Source organism: Salvia miltiorrhiza, chromosome 6, assembly GCF_028751815.1.
Source record: "Salvia miltiorrhiza cultivar Shanhuang (shh) chromosome 6, IMPLAD_Smil_shh, whole genome shotgun sequence".
Lineage (NCBI taxonomy): Eukaryota > Viridiplantae > Streptophyta > Magnoliopsida > Lamiales > Lamiaceae > Salvia > Salvia miltiorrhiza.
The window spans coordinates 37,625,112-37,641,528 of record NC_080392.1 but is presented as its reverse complement, the minus strand read 5'-3'; the positions used below and the strand labels follow the sequence as shown (position 1 = coordinate 37,641,528).

General features: G+C 34.3%; 3 protein-coding genes across 8 annotated transcripts; 2 read left to right on the top strand and 1 right to left on the bottom strand.

Moving 5' to 3' along the window:
- The first annotated feature begins 519 nt into the window (after positions 1–519).
- LOC130990869 (secreted RxLR effector protein 161-like) lies at positions 520–1,182 on the top strand. The gene has a single exon (XM_057915098.1). The coding sequence runs from the start codon at positions 520–522 to the stop codon at positions 1,180–1,182; it is 663 nt and encodes a 220-aa protein (XP_057771081.1).
- Positions 1,183–3,254: 2,072 nt separating this feature from the next.
- LOC130989386 (serine/threonine-protein kinase BLUS1-like) lies at positions 3,255–11,689 on the top strand. 4 transcript variants are annotated; one of them, XM_057913356.1, is made up of 21 exons: positions 3,255–3,535; positions 4,652–4,898; positions 5,676–5,930; positions 6,254–6,378; positions 6,475–6,519; positions 6,610–6,691; positions 6,784–6,852; positions 6,923–7,093; positions 7,205–7,270; positions 7,368–7,436; positions 7,519–7,659; positions 7,834–7,907; positions 8,674–8,931; positions 9,538–9,629; positions 9,760–9,836; positions 10,609–10,731; positions 10,802–10,844; positions 10,922–10,968; positions 11,070–11,131; positions 11,216–11,267; positions 11,375–11,689. In XM_057913356.1, the coding sequence occupies exons 2-21, from the start codon at positions 4,731–4,733 to the stop codon at positions 11,426–11,428; spliced, it is 2,073 nt and encodes a 690-aa protein (XP_057769339.1). In that variant the 5' UTR covers positions 3,255–3,535; positions 4,652–4,730; the 3' UTR covers positions 11,429–11,689. The 4 variants fall into 4 exon arrangements, with proteins under 4 accessions (XP_057769339.1, XP_057769338.1, XP_057769337.1 ...); XM_057913355.1 differs by having other exon boundaries at positions 3,256–3,535; positions 4,277–4,898; XM_057913354.1 differs by having other exon boundaries at positions 3,256–3,535; positions 4,268–4,898.
- Positions 10,436–16,212, bottom strand: LOC130989452 (uncharacterized). 3 transcript variants are annotated; one of them, XM_057913466.1, is made up of 8 exons: positions 15,946–16,171; positions 15,644–15,691; positions 15,517–15,563; positions 14,419–14,488; positions 14,270–14,313; positions 14,119–14,176; positions 11,883–11,930; positions 10,436–11,063 (listed from the first exon to the last, which is right to left on the bottom strand). In XM_057913466.1, exons 1-8 carry the CDS (start codon positions 16,003–16,005, stop codon positions 11,028–11,030), a joined length of 411 nt encoding a protein of 136 aa, XP_057769449.1. In that variant the 5' UTR covers positions 16,006–16,171; the 3' UTR covers positions 10,436–11,027. The 3 variants fall into 3 exon arrangements, with proteins under 3 accessions (XP_057769449.1, XP_057769451.1, XP_057769450.1); XM_057913468.1 differs by lacking the exon at positions 10,436–11,063 and adding an exon at positions 11,205–11,317 and having other exon boundaries at positions 15,946–16,131; XM_057913467.1 differs by lacking the exon at positions 10,436–11,063 and having other exon boundaries at positions 11,659–11,930; positions 15,946–16,212.
- Between the last annotated feature and the right edge of the window lie 205 nt (positions 16,213–16,417).

The following is a 16,417-nucleotide window of genomic DNA, read 5'->3' as shown; positions in this document are numbered from 1 at the left end:
GAAACTATCAGACTAATACTCTCTCTTGCAGCCCAAAATAGATGGAAGATTTATCAAATGGATGTCAAGTCAGCCTTCTTGAATGGATATATAGACAAAGAAGTCTATATCAAGCAGCCAATGGGCTACGAGGTGAAAGGGCAAGAAGATAAAGTCTTGAAGTTAAAGAAGGCCCTATACGGACTAAAGCAAGCACCAAGGGCATGGAATAGTAGGATCGATAAGTACTTGGAGGAGAATGGTTTCACCAAATGCCCTCACGAGCATGCTCTCTACGTGGAAGTTAATGGAGGAGATGTCTTAATTCAGTTAATTGTGTGCTTGTATGTAGATGATTTGATTTTCACAGGAAATAATCCAAAGATGATTGAGGAGTTCAAGAAGGCCATGACAAAGGAGTTTGAGATGACCGATATTGGACTAATGGCGTACTACCTCGGCGTGGAAGTTAAGCAACTCAAAGATGGGATCTTCATCACACAAGAAGGATACGCCAAGGAAATTCTCAAGAAGTTCAAGATGGAGGACTGCAAGGCAATCAACACACCAGTGGAGTGTGGGATCAAATTATCCAAGAACGATGGAGGAGAAAAGGTGGACCCGACATTGTTCAAGAGCTTGGTTGGAAGTTTACGGTACTTAACTTGCACAAGGCCGGATATTCTTTATGCGACAGGACTCGTGAGTCGCTATATGGAGAATCCAACCACTACGCATTTTAAGGCGGCAAAGAGAATTCTCCGCTACCTCAAAGGTACGCTCAACTACGGCCTATTCTACTCAAGTACTAATCAATATAATCTTGTTGGGTATAGTGATAGTGACTGGGCCGGAGACAATGATGATCGGAAAAGTACAAGCGGATTCGTATTTTTCATGGGAGATACTGCTTTCACCTGGATGTCGAAGAAGCAACCCATAGTCACGCTGTCAACATGTGAAGATGAATATGTGGCTGCCACATCCAGTGTTTGCCATGCAGTTTGGCTTAGAAGCTTATTAATGGAGCTCGGATGGCCACAAAAGGAGCCAACAACTATTTGCGTGGATAACAAGTCGGCGATCGCGCTATCCAAAAATCTAGTGTTTCATAATCGAAGCAAGCATATTGACACCCGCTTCCACTACATCAGAGAATGCATCGCAAAGAAGGAGGTCCAAGTGGAGTATGTGAAATCATAAGATCAAGTTGCCGACATTTTTACCAAGCCGCTCAAGTTCGAGGATTTTGCTAAAATCAGGAATTTGCTCGGGATGACAAATCAAGTTTAAGGGGGTGTGTTGAAATATAAACTTGATTTGTAAGTAAAATATTTTGTAAAGAAATATCTAGAATATAGGAAATAAGTAGAAAAATCTAGAACCTAAGATATTTAATTAATTATCTAACTATCTAGATTATTCTAGCAAATGAGTAGTCCTAGAATATTCTAGCAAATTAAGTCGGTGACTTAAACCGACCATGTCCAAGTATATATGTATTCATTGTGTAGTTGGAGTTGAGTAGTGAAGAAATAAAATCAAATTAGAAGTTTAAATCAAGTTCTTAATTTCCTTTCTTTTCTAATACACACGTCCACTCACACACAAGTGCACTTATTCTCTATCCTCCAAATTTAGCCAAATTTTTCTTTATATATTTCTTAAATTCCCAACAATAACTGCACTTAGGTGGTACATTGACCAACATAGCCTATCATTGAAGGCGATAGTGAAGCTAAAATCCAACTAAACACAAATTGATCTCTGTGTAGCCACGCGAGATATTCTGGATTTGCGGTTGGATTTGTGGATGTTGAATCGAGGAATTGTGATGGAGCTGTATCCCAAACAAGCAGATCGTTGAAGCCATAGGCACATGCTGTAGCATAAGCTTGAGTTTTCCAGAAATTGTAGTTTGATCTATCAAGTTTGACACTGATAGGATGAAAAGAGGGAAGATTTGTGGATGACGAATCCATGGCGGAGAAATGCAGATGTAAAGAGAGCGGTTATGCGTGAGCAACTGATACCATGTTGAAACATGAAAGAGACTCCATAACAAGAGAGAGAGAAACTGAAATCAGAAAAAAACCATTTTCATTATACTACATTTCTCCTTTTATAGGGAGTGTTTTACATGTGGTATTCATGCACCATTTGCATGCTATAACTTACTCTATAACAGAAAGACTAACAGACTATTTGCTAAACATTTCAGCTAGCTAATCCTAACAGAATTCGTTTACATTCAATAATTTCAAATAAAGATCAGTATCCCAACAACTTAATAGACTTTTTAGCTCCCATATCAATTAATTTCACAGAAACACTAATATTTTATAGATAATTATTTGATATTGTAGAACTTTAATTTTTGATATATTTAAACGAAGCACATATATACAATTACAAAGCTCTGCAACATCTCCCAACTAATAGTAGTAATAAATAAAATGTACTTTATTTGTTCCATTGATAGTTCACATTATTTTTCACACATATTAAAAAATATAATTAACGTTTTTGAAAATATATTCCATTGATAGTTCACACTATTTTTCACACATATTAAAAAAATATAATAACATTTTTGAAAATATATAATTTATACATAATTATTTTATTTTATCCTAATTTGTTGTTTCACATATTACTCCCCCTCTTCTAAAATTATGCCTTGATTTTCTTTTTAATACATCCTCCAGTAAATACACCTTTTATTGTTAGACAATACTTCATACGTAATTTGACAATTTTTATGAGATTTTTTCTCCACTATCTCTCATCACAATCAAATTTACAATAAATCAAATTTACAATACCCTCAATGTGATATCCTTTATTCACTATCAGTACACTAACAACTTTTGATTAAAATTTGTACCAAAATATTTTCTGCATAATTTTAAAAGACGAAAAGGCAGATATTTATAAACATTAATCAGAATTGTTTAATAAAATAATTTATTTAATGTAATTTAAATTTAAAAAGTAGACTTTAGCTTTAGGGTATTCAAAATAAAGAACATGAAATTATTAAAGTGGAAGGAAGTAAGTATTTTATTGATAACAAATATAGAAGCTACAAAATGACTCGACATTTTTTCTTCTTCTCTACAAAAATCTAGAGAGACGAGACAGTGAGAGGTGGGATTCGTCGTAGTTGACTAGTAAACCCGGTTCATCTAGTTGGGCCCACCTTGGGTGCGACTCGTGCAGTTACAGTTGTACCTCTGCTTATTTTATTAACAAATTTTATTCCTTTTAAAACGGAGCAACTAAACAATCCATTCAAAATGTTACGCTTGTCATACAGTAGAACTACGGATTCAACTTCTATCTAAATTTGCGATATACGCGAAAGATTTTATAGCTAGCTAGCTATTCAATCGACAATCTGAGATCGTCTATGGCGGTTGCTCAATAACGGAAGCTCTATCATCGCCGCCGCAGATGCCGTCTCCTTTCGCCTGCGTTTGGATTTTATCGTTGATCAGGCGGTGAATATCGTCGCATTTCTCATCCCGGCGATTCTCAAACACCGAAACCCTAGGTCTGTCAAAAATAGGTGCAGAACTACTCGTGAATTTGAACAGTTCTTAGATTTGTAGCTATAACTGTGTTAGGATCGTTTATTTCACTCTGTTATGGTACATGACGCAGTTGTTTTGAATACTCTGCATTTTGAGATCATGTTAGTTGAATTTTTAGCTATTTTTTTTCAATCTTCTGAAAAATAAATCCTCCGAATTTGTCATGTTGCCGTTTTAAGATGCCTCAGATTCGGCATTTTGAGATCATGTTAGTTAAATTTGTAGCTGGAATGCAATCGTGTTCGTAATTTGGTGTCAGAACCAATCTATTGGAGAAACGCAAATACTCAGTTAATTAGTTGATAACTTAGTTAATTTTCTTATTATTTAGTCAATAACACATGTTTCGCATCGAACTATATGTATTTAGCCTTTATGTAATCCCGTTCCTGTCCATTGAGCTTCAGCATATGAATTTGTTTGCCTTTTCTGTGAACATGAGATGTTGCAATGCTGTTGAGGTTGCATGCTTCATTTTCTTTTTTACTGTGTGTGTGCGCGTATTGGGGCATGCAACTTCAGTTTTATTCAACATTGAGTCATGAATGTTATACCATTATCAGTTTATTGTGGCCTTTAGTCGGACCTGCTATTCACTAAGCATGTGGAGCTATAAGTTATAGCTAACTGAACCCACACCATCATAACTTGTATTTTCTTAACAGTTATTTATTTGTTTTTTTTTTTTGTAGTCTGTGCAGATATCTTATTGGATCATGTTTTTCTGAAAGTGAACTTGGTTTTTGACTGGAATTTGCAAGACAAAAACTATTCAGAGAATTGTGGCGCAAGTTTCTGATTACATCTTTTCTCATCTGTAGAAGTTCACAAGTTATAACTTCTGTAAGTGTTGAACAGCACTGCAAGTTACTTGCAGTTGCAGGGGGAGACTTGACGTGACAGCGGTCAAGCTTCACTCGCTAATTCATCCCTCCTATTTTTCTCGAATCATCATCAGAGAGATTAATTATGAGACCTTGCTGTTCTCTGAGCACAAACTCCCAGCTTAAACATTTTTGCACGTGAGGAACAATGCATTATGTTTGAATAACCATAATATATTGCCTGTTCATCAGCCTCCTTTCCGTACTGTGAGTGGAAGTTTACTACAACAGCAAGGTGTAAAAGATTTAACAACATAATATAAGGAAAATCATGAAGCAGCCATCAGAGAAGAAATTCCCCCTTTCTGCTAAAGATTACAAGTTGTGTGAGGAAATTGGAGAAGGTGTCAGTGCTACTGTTTATAGAGCCATTTGTTTACCGCTTAATGAGAGTGTTGCAATCAAAGTTCTTGATCTTGAGAAGTGCAATAATGACTTGGTATGTCTTTTTTTACTTTGATCTGCTGGTTAAGGGAGAGAAGATCCTCTGTTGTAAAGTTATACTGTGTAAAATTATGTAGCAATTTGATTTTTCTGCTGTTCAATTTTGCCACTTGGCATTTGTTTAATTCACCTGTATTTAACATCAATATATATACTTTGGATCTGAAATTTATTGTTTGAATCCTTGCTGGCCTATTTACTATCCTGTCCATGCACGAAATGGCTCTCCTCTTTGGTTTTTTAGCTTGCATATGAAATCTATTCCGCATCAGCTGAACTTATTAAAACACCAAGAACTTCATTCAGATTTTCATGTTTGAACAGTTGAGTTTATATCTTTTACCTATATGGAAAGCTTGAAATAATGGCTATATCTTCAGCTTACAAAAACTCAATTGTCATGGAATTATGCAACTTTTGCATTGTAGTGACAGGACCAGGTTAGAGAAGATATACTTTGTATGACCTAACTGGATTTATGAAGTAATGCTTAAAAGAAATAAAACATCATATACTACAGATTGTCTAGGGGAAAGGAAAATAAAAATCTAGAAGATGTACAGATGAGGTGAACTTGGAGGCACAAGTCCTTGTTGATGGTTGGCGTTTTGTTCTTACTTGAGTCTCTAGGCATGAATAAGGTGTCAATATGAGCCGGGAAGACTTACTCTTGTTGTAATTGTTAAGCTTCGTTACATTGAGGACTTGCAATTTGTGCAGTAAATTACATCTTTCTTTTAACTTTCTCCTGTTGGGTTATTAAATTAAACAGGATGGCATCCGACGAGAAGTACAGACAATGATTTTGACTGGCCACCCAAATGTATTGCAAGCTCACTGCTCCTTCACTGTGGGGCATAACCTATGGGTTGTGATGCCATACATGGGAGGGGGATCTTGCCTTCATATTATGAAATCAGCTTATCCAGAAGGTTTTGAGGAACCTGTTATTGCAACAGTACTGTGCGAGGTTCTTAAAGCTCTGGTGTATCTTCATGCCCATGGACATATTCACAGAGATGTGAAGGTATGTCATATGTATCTCACCTTGATTTCTTACTTCAGTTAGGTTTTTCCTATAGGCTATTTTGTGTCACATTCAATTTTAGAGTTCAAACCCTGTCCTGGTTACTAATACAGAATCATCTTGTAATTTGGTACTCAGGACAGCCCTTGTAAGCATTCAGCTTTCTTTTCTGATATCTGAAATCGGACATCTTCTTTATTTTAGGCAATTAAGGAGCCATGTGCCTTCTGGTATATGGTTGATGTGCTTTTTCCTCCGTTCATTTGTATCTGCTCTTCATACCTTAATTTTATACCATACTTTTGTTTTGTTCTTTATTGCAGGCTGGTAACATATTGATTGATACTAATGGTTCTGTCAGATTAGCGGACTTTGGAGTTTCTGCTTGCATGTTTGATACTGGTGATCGCCAGCGTTCAAGAAATACTTTTGTTGGAACCCCATGCTGGTAAATTACCTGCACAAAAACAATTCTGGGTTTTCAGCTGCATCATACCATTTCCAATACGTGCTTTGACTTAAAATTTTGTTTTGCTTTGATCAGGATGGCTCCTGAAGTCATGCAGCAGTTGCATGGATACGATTTTAAGTGAGTATATACTGAAGAATTTCAGTCGACTTATTTCTTCAATAAAGTTATGTTTCTTATTTCTTGATGCAAAATATTTTGCTACGACAGAGCAGATATCTGGTCATTCGGAATAACAGCACTTGAACTTGCTCATGGACATGCACCATTCTCCAAGTACCCGCCAATGAAGGTTGGGGATTGCTTGTTTTCTTATATCTCTCTCTTGTTCACAAGTGTGCAGAGAAGTCGGTCTGATCTTTCTTCTGTTACACAAAAATGCAGGTTCTGCTGATGACCTTGCAAAATGCACCACCGGGGCTTGACTATGAAAGAGACAGACGTTTTTCTAAGGTTTATCTTGTTTTATAGAAATTATAATGTGGAATATCTCACATTGCTACTGAAGTACACAATTTTGCAGTCTTTCAAAGATCTGGTTGCTGCTTGCTTGGTAAAGGATCCGAAGAAACGTCCCAGCTCTGAAAAGCTTTTGAAGCACCCTTTCTTCAAACATGCTAAGTCACCTGATTATTTGGCTCGTGCTATCCTCGAGGGCCAATCCCCCCTTGCTGAAGGTTTTAGGATTCTTAAGGTCTCTTGCTTACCTTATTCTCGTCCTTGTTTTCTTTTTCTTTCACATAAATCGCATTTTGCTTCATTACTTTGGTTAGGATCTTTGTAAGGAATCATGTACATTTTTCAGGCTAAAGATGCAGAACTTCTTATGCAGAATAAGTCATTATATGAGAACAAAGAGCATCTATCGCAGGTAAGGAATCATTTAACCCAAGTACAAAACTGTTTGGACAGACAGATTGTAGAAAATCTTGTATGTTGCCTTTATCATCAGCTGTTGCTATGTGCAGCAAGAGTACATTCGAGGTGTCAGTGCATGGAATTTCAATCTGGAGGATCTGAGGAATCAAGCTGCCCTGGTATACCATCTTTCGACTGATCACTTGGCGAATGGTAAAATTTTAACATAAGATTCACCAAGGTCTTTTTTGTTGATTGCAGATTGAAGATGACCCTACATCATGTTCAGAAGACTCAAGTGTGAGATGGAAATACATCAACGGTCAGAATGATGTTGGTTCACCCGGGGAAAGGAATTATCTCAACCAGCCAAATGATTCTAGTGATGCTTCTCATTTGGAAGTATGATATATCACATGTTATAATAATATGTGTAGTGCGTGTACATGTGATTGTATTTGATATCCTTACATGCTTTGTGGCTTCTTTTTTGGCTATATTCCGGCTTCTTGTTTTACTATATTCCCCCATTAGTTCTCTATTCTCATTAGTATATTTTGTTTCCTATGCTCATAGGATGAGCTCAATGACATCGATGATTTGGAGAAGTCGTTTGCTGCATTTCCTATAAAACCTCTGCAGGCTCTCAAGTAAGCCACCAAGATCTTTTAATCCTGCCAACTTCAGCTTTCGTTTCCCTGCTACCTGAATGCTTCGCCATTTCTCTATCTATCTCTTGCTAGTTGCTAGTATGCTACTGTTGGATGGTTCCACAGTAGGCTTATCCGATACACATTTTCTAATATAAAGTAGTCTGTTAATCAAACAATATCAAAAGCAACAGAAGTGTACTGAGCAATGCACTTCTTTTTATTTTCTTTTAAATATTGAGCAATGCATAAGAAAAAGAAATATTCTTTTGTCCATATTACGCCATCCATGAGGTTTCATCTTTTACGTTCTACTTATTATCAAGGTTAATGCAATAATCCATCGGAACAAGTCTAAACATCAACTCTACTTGAGCTAAATTCACTCTCTGTAATAAGGAACTTTTTATGAATGATGTCCACTGTTAGCACTTAAAATTCACATGAATTAACCTTGTTTCGGAGCATATTGACAATGATTTGCTGCTGCCTCACTTTGTTTCTCCTTTTGAATAAGTAGGTTCTAGGTCTGTGCTCTTTTGTGATCCAATAGGCTAGTTAAAAAAGTATGGATGACTTGTTATTTTCAGTGTACTCAACGCGGAATTTTATCTTATGCTTATGCTCACAACAAATCACAGGCATGGTGTTTGTAATAAAACATAATCATTGCACCTTTTGTTTCTGCTATTGTTTGGGCTCATTTACTGTCTTGGTGAGTTAATTATCTACGAGGAGATTTATTGTACACTTTTATCGAATGCAGAGGTTGTTTTGATGTACTTGAGGATGACCCCAGTAGTCCAAGTTTAAGAGATTCTATCCATTTGGACTCTGAACAACAAAGCCAACAACAGCCATTGACAACTGTTGTAGATGAAGAATCAGGAAGAGATGATGCTGGAGATTCTCGTCTAAATAGCTTCTCATGCTCTGTTGGTGCAGATCTTAAAAAAATCCCCAGTGTCCCTGTACTGCAGGAAAATAGCCTCTCTGCTAAAAAGTGCAATGGTGATGGAGACAGGTAAATTATCCTCTTAGAGCATGCAATTTTATTTTCTGAAGGTAAAAGCTAACTACTCCTTTTCTGTTAAAAAAATAATTGAACTTTTTAATACTGTTTCCTTTAGTTGAGTTGCTATGGATGCATTCCTAGTACCCATCTTTTTATCTATTTTTTTAATTTGGTTCCCATGTGAAAGTGTTGGGGGTGGGCCCTGTGGGGGGTGGGGTTGCAGGGGCAGGGTATGTTTTGAGGGTTGCTGTGAGTGAAATTGCATTATTTCTCCTTTGGCCCATCTATTGTTTCTTGCTGCAATCTAGAAAGTTATTTCATAGAAGATTCATGGCTGTCATGCCTTGAAGACTTTGTTTACATCTACACTTACACTCCTGTAACATTGTTGATGAAATTCACAAAGTCCTATGCGACGGCCTATGTAGTAACTTATTTATTCCTGGAGGTGAGTCTTTGAACTTTGACTGCTTGTTTTAAAAATAGAGGTATGGATAAAAATTGATTAAATGTCTCTCATTTGAAACTTACATAGTTGAATTATCCATAGTAGATACCGTGTTTTTTCAAGTAGTTTGATGTATTGTAAGATGATGATTTTTAATTTATTTGAAGGGAATATACGCAACAGAGATACCAGATGGAGCGAAGCTGTAGTGGTCCGCTGCAGAATCGTCAAAGAAGAGATTTCAACTATTCCGGACCGGGTAATGCATATAGAGTGCAAATGCCACATTATTTCATCGCCTAATACAGCATGGATTTTCTATTTAGTCCTCTCTTATTTTTTCTTTCTAATTAAATGCTCATACTAAATATTTTTAAATGCCAATCTAGGGGAGGATGCATCAGAAGGGGCTGTGGTTGAGCGAAGAGGACGGTTCAAAGTAACTTCAGCAGATGTGAATATCAAGGTACGAGTAAGGTTATTATAGTCATTAAACAGAACATAAAAACACATGGAAGTATTTACTTTAGGCGATAGGATAGATTGATAGACAACAATAATGGTTTAATTAATTTTGATCTCGTCTCATCATCTAATTGTTTGAATGCTCAATCATACTCCCTCCGGTCCTTAAAAGTGTTCATTACTTTTGCTGGCACGAGTTTTAATAAATGTTAAGTGAGTATATTACGAGTGAAGAAATGTATCCATTTTTATTGTAGTGTTATGATAGTGGGAATAAAAAATAAGGAATTTGTGGTGGACCATGTGGGGTAAATTTGTGAATAAATTGAGAAATTAAAGGTAAAAATAAAAGATATATGGTGAGGTAGTATCCAAAAATGAAAAATGCATACTTTTGTGGGACATACCAACATGGCAAAAAAAACGCTCTTAAGGAAGGAGGGAACACATTTTACCAATCTAATACTCAGGTGTGTGCATTACTTTTAGTGGCCCTAGTTTTAATGATGTGAATATGTTGTCAATGGAGAAAGTGACCAATTTTATGGTAGAGTAATGTCAAAAAATAGAAAATGCACATTCTTATGGGACGTACAAAAATGACAAAAAAATGTAACTCTTATAGGACAGGGAAAATAGAACACAAAGTACATGCCCCCTCAAAAGAAATACATAACTGAGCACATCTTTGAAATTATACATAACTTGGTTTAAACCTAGCTATGTTTTCAGTCGAGGGCGTTTGTAACCATCGTGTTTCTTATCAAATCCAGGATCCCGTGAACCACTGTAGCTCAATTTCCGGTGGTTCCACATTCCCAACAAATCCTAGTACCTTAACTGCCTCGGTTCTCCAATCATTACAGTGCATATTGCAGCATAATACAATAAAAAGAGTAAGCTCCCTCAACCTCTTGCACCTTATTCGATCATCCGTTGCTCATCTGAATATACTCATCTTTTCAGGATGGAGTGCTCAAAATGATGGAGTTTGTTGAACAAACTGCAGGTAACGACTATCTATGCATTGGCCCGTACAATGCTCTTTTACCTTCCCCCGTCAGCTTAGATATTTGGTCTTCGCAGGAAATGCTAGTGAGTCGACAGAGGCAGGAATAACCGACCTTTTGCAGGTAGAGTGGTTTGCTCAAGTCGAAAAATTCACCAAATTCTTGTCAAAATCGCTTTTCATTCAGCAGAAACAGATTGTAACGATGTTTTGCTGTTTCTGCAGATGAACCCTAGTTCAGTGAGGGAGCGCGAGCTGCAAACTCAAGTGATTCAAATGCAACAAAGGTATAAAGGCAAAATCCCTTGTACACACTGTGAGATTGTCTAGATTTAATGCCCTACCACGCTGAATTAATTTTTGAATATCAGTGTCGGAGGTATGGTGGAAGAACTACAGAGACTCAAGGCCAAGAACACTCAGGTTCGTCTTTGGTTCTTCGTAGAAAGGACAAAATTGCCCCAAACCTAAACCTGTTTAAATATCACGTAGCAATGAGAACTCACATGTTCTAGTTGGATAATTTGTAGTTGGAACGAGAACTATTTGTGATGCTCAAGAAAGATGACAGGATACCAGAATAGTGAGAGAGACGAGGAAAAGAAGGGAAGCGCATGAATTATCTTCTGTTTTTCTCTTGGCAATTTTTCCTCTGTATATATTACTTTCAATGAATTTTTGGTGTAATGCTGCTGAGGTTTCATGTTCGCTGTGAGTTTGATCTAGTTATTTGTTTGCTATGTGTCACTGTGTGTGTTGCTGCTGTTTTTAAGTTAAGACATCACTCCATTTGTGTTCAAGCATTGTAATTAAGTTTTGTTGTAGATCAATTAGCAATTTCCAGCTTCCAAATAAAATTCTGTGCAGATATTACATACTATGACACAGTTTTTTTCTGGGTAGAACTTAGAAGTGAAAAATGTAAATGAAGATAGTATTCATGTCATACACGACGGGATATATGCAAAACTGAGGGTCTTATTCGCGCAGACTTCCAACGAACAAGGACAATATGGCACGATAATCGAGTTAAATTACCTCAGCAAGTTTCTCAGTTACAGCTGCAACTATTGTCTTCAATATCCCCTGCGAATGGAAAGAGGAAGATGCAAAAACTAAAACATTATAATAGTTGCTTGAGTATAAGATACATAGGATTTCTCCAATCCAATTCAAATGATAGAAATAATCAAGGGCAATATTCCAAAATTTCGATTCATGTTCATTTTAATTTATGTATTTTATTTTTTACGCGAAGAACATTTCCAACTCAATCGCGAACGCACGACTCAAAGGTCTAATCATGCGAATTCAAATCTCGAAACCCTACATCCATATGAATGAATTAACATTGTTATTTTTATCTATCAAGGTTAATCCTCAAAAGTAAACGCCCACTAAGTAGCCTTAACTTTCAAACAAGTATTAAATTATGCCACAACTTTTGGTCGTTTTTTCAATAGTGTTCAAACTTTTGATAAATTACAAATTATATCCAATCTTTTAATGTTTATAGAAGGGTTAATTTGCCTATAAATATACAAAGTATACTCAAATTTCTCGCGGAAGCAGAAAATTAGAATTTCGGCGAACAAATCAATTCTGGCATGCAGATTCAAAGGAAGTTGAATTGCCACATAATTAATTTCATCTTCAATATGATTAATTGTGTACGAAATTCTAATTCGGACCAAATCCCAAAAAATTAAAATTTTATAGACAATTTGGCTATTCTTCGTGTATTTATAGACAATTAACCTTTTGTGCAATTATATCCCGATGTAATTTTTCAACACAGGAAAACTTATGTTGCACATCGTTGTTTTGGACCCACATGGAAATCACTAGGGGCATGTTTGTTTGCCAGGAAAGTAATGTGAATTGGGATTGTTATTCCCAGGAAAATGATTCCGTGGAAAATAAATCCTAATAGATTCATTTTCCAGTGTTTGGAAATACCAAAAATATTTATTAGTATTCTGGATTTGTATCATTAAATAAATATAATTAATCAATATATATAAGAATTAAATTGTAATTTAATCTTTATAATAAATTTCACTATAAATTTTTTAGTAACAACAAAGTACATTATTAAGGTTAATTATATGATTTATAATTCTAAAATTAAATTCAAATTTTATTACATAATAATAATAATAATAATAATAATAATAATAATAATAATAATAATAATAATAATAATAATAATAATAATAATAATAATAATAATAATAATAATAATAATAATAATAAAGTGTGATTCATAGCTCTAAAATTTAATAATAATAATAATAATAATAATAATAATAATAATAATAATAATAATAATAATGTACATAAAGTATGATTTTTGTAGTTTTAAAAAATTAAATTAAGATTTTCTTAATAAAGTATGATCATAGTTCTAAGAATTAAATTATAATTTGCTTAAAATATTATTATTATTATTATTATTATTATTATTATTATTATTATTAATTTGATTCATAGTTATGAGAATTAAATTATTATTTGCTTAAAATAAATTATGAACTAATTAATCAATTAAATAATAATAATAATAATAATAATAATAATAATAATAATAATAATAATAATAATATAAAGTTGATACATAGTTACGAGAATTACATTATAATTTGCTTAAAATAAATTATGAACTAATAATAATAATAATAATAATAATAATAATAATAATAATAATAATAATAATAATAATAATAATAATAATAATAATAATAATAATAATAATAATAATAATAATAGAAACATTAAATTCCAACTAAATAAAAATTATAATTTACATTTTATTATAAAATAATACAAATAAATAAGAATCCTGAGAATGAGGAAAAAGAATACATAAGAAAAGCTAGGGAATAAGAATCCTGGAAAGTTGCACTACTTTCCTTGTTTTCAGAATTCTTATTACTTTCCTTGACTCATAAAAATTTAACCAAACACAGGAATTTAATATTTTGGAATCAGATTACTTTCCCAGGCCAGAATCCGTGCCAAACAAACATGCCCTAGATATTAAAAATTTGAGCATGTGTTTTTCACGTCAGAATCTGACGTGCCACATGAGATTTCAAATATCGGGAATATCATCTCGAGACATAATTGTGAAGATGTTGAGGTGTTGATCATCAAAATTTGTAATAATTAATAAAACATAGGCACGTAATTGAAAAAATGGTGAAATGTTGGGATATAAACAGATATATGACCTTTAATTTTATAGAAGAAGTAAAAGATGGTGCAATCATACCAATGAATGATCTCTCAGACCAAGGGACAGGACTAATGCTTTCGATGATCCAGAGTTGCTGCAGATGTAGTAGAAATTATGTAGCGGTTGTTGATTTCAAAGCAGCAATTTGTGAAATGGAAATGATGCATCAGATGATATAATGAAATACCTTATATGTTCAATCAACTGTCGAGCACAAGCGACGAGCATGGGCTGCAAACATTCATCTTATACATCAGTACGATATATCTCCTTAATGGAAGCAACAAGGTCCCTCTACTTAATAGAAACACACATTTAATGAAGATCTAGACTTACCTCGTCTCGTTTACCGAATACTACAGAGACGCTGTAAGTTGGATCAATTGAAACGCCTCCTCCCTCTTTCCTGACAATCAACAAAATGTTCGCTAATACATCTGCATTTCTATCTATAAATTTTTGGAAGGAAAATATACAGCAGACATGAACAAAAGAGGAACTAGAACCAGATAAAAAGCCGTCTACTAAGACAAAAGCACTCATACATTGCTCGGTCTTAGCACGATGCATCACAATAACTTCATAACTGGTTATATAGATTTAATAATGACAACATTGAAAATGTTCAGGTAATGGAAAACCATACCTACTTATTTTCTAATGGAAAATGTTCGGGTAATGGCAGCACAGGTAGGACTGTGTGTGAGAAAACTAGTTTGGATTTGCATGATACAATCTCAAAATTCTCATAGTTACTTAATGCTTATGCAGCACTACATTAAAGCTTAGGAATTAGTTGAAGATCGATGCTGTTTTGAGATGTGTTTAGGATCTTGGAGGACAAACTAAGTTCCAATCTTCTGCCCAATAAGTTAAAGATACAAAAACATCAAGATGAATCCAGATGTGTATACAAGCAGTTTGCCAGTAAATGTAACATAGATAGACTAGATTGCACTCGGTTACGTTGTCAAGTCATGGCCTCGTTTCATAAATATAAGACTCAACATCTAATGAACGCCTAATTGTGATACATAAGGAGGTTTTGAGTTCATATGGTCGGTTATTCTGAATTTCTGATTCAGTACCTAAATTTGACGCAATCGCAAATTCCAGATTCCTTAGACTAAAATTTTACATAGAGTAATGCAATATATGAACTGATACCACTAAAAGCTCAATACAAGCAACAAGGATAAATAAACCCTTCACTACTTAATGTTACCAAATTTTGTTAAATGCTATGAAACTCCATACAATCACCATAATAACAAATCCTTAGAGGCAGAACAAAGCAGCCTACAAAATGAAAAGTAAAATAAGGCATTGCAATCACTTTTTTTTTTTTGGCAAAGTTAACTAAAGAAACACAGGCTCTTATCTTCTGCATCAAAAATCTTAATAGAATCTAAAGCAATGTTAATATGCCAATACCTAGCTTGCAATATAGTCCCCATGCTTCCTATCTGAGTTGCCATGACCTGAAATAAATCCAAATATCAACACAACTCCAAAATACCTTAATTTCATACACACACACACACCAAAAAAAAAAACTCACGAGAATATGATCTTCGTAGCTGCTTATGATAATATCCGTCTTGTGCCCCTGGTATAACGACAAATATGACAGTAAAAATTCTTCAATCAACAACCAAGCAAGCAAACTGAAATCACAGTACTGAAAAAATGGGTGCAAAATGGATTTCAACACATGGATTATTTAATTCGAGTGATTTTGAGTCTAAATTTGAGCTCAATTACGCAAAAAATAGCTCGCAAAACTATGAGCATTAAAATTAAATTACACCAATAAATAAGTAAACTTCTCGCAGAAATTAAAGCAGATGAAACAGAAATTACATTGATATCTAAACAGCACGAGGTGTGCCGAACGGGAAAAGCAGGATCCGACGTTCTCATCTGCGTAAAGTTTTGGAGTTTTGGAATTATTTTGAGAAGAATTTAGAGAAGTTAGGTTTTTTTTAGTTCAAATAATTTAGGGGTTTAGGTTTAGTTCTTCAGAGTAGTGATGAAATTATAATCAATATCAGTAAAAGCTCTAACAAAATCGAGTTGATGTTACGGTGTATTTATAAGCTGTAAACTTGGATTTATAAATAAAGGAGCAAAAAAGAAAAAATGGATGCATGGATAAATATTAATTACTCTCGACATTTGATTTTATATTAAATTGTATTAATCTCGACATTTGATTTTATATTAATCTCGACATTTGATTTTATGTATTAATCTCGACATTTGATTTTATATTAAATTGTATTAAAACATTATAATAAAATTATATTCTTCTATCATTCTCTTGCTGGTCACT

Excerpts from the sequence above, each read along its gene's own strand:
- LOC130990869 (XM_057915098.1), top strand. The coding sequence starts at position 520 with ATGGAGGACTGCAAGGCAATCAACACACCAGTGGAGTGTGGGATCAAA.
- LOC130989386 (XM_057913356.1), top strand. The coding sequence starts at position 4,731 with ATGAAGCAGCCATCAGAGAAGAAATTCCCCCTTTCTGCTAAAGATTAC. Across the intron at positions 6,379-6,474 it reads TTTGTTGGAACCCCATGCTG|GATGGCTCCTGAAGTCATGC; the intron begins GTAAATTACCTG and ends TGCTTTGATCAG. Across the intron at positions 10,969-11,069 it reads GAATAACCGACCTTTTGCAG|ATGAACCCTAGTTCAGTGAG; the intron begins GTAGAGTGGTTT and ends CTGTTTCTGCAG.
- LOC130989452 (XM_057913466.1), bottom strand. The coding sequence starts at position 16,005 with ATGAGAACGTCGGATCCTGCTTTTCCCGTTCGGCACACCTCGTGCTGT. Across the intron at positions 15,692-15,945 it reads CGTGCTGTTTAGATATCAAT|GGGCACAAGACGGATATTAT; the intron begins GTAATTTCTGTT and ends TCGTTATACCAG. Across the intron at positions 11,064-11,882 it reads TAACTGAGAAACTTGCTGAG|AAACAGCAAAACATCGTTAC; the intron begins GTAATTTAACTC and ends GTTCATCTGCAG.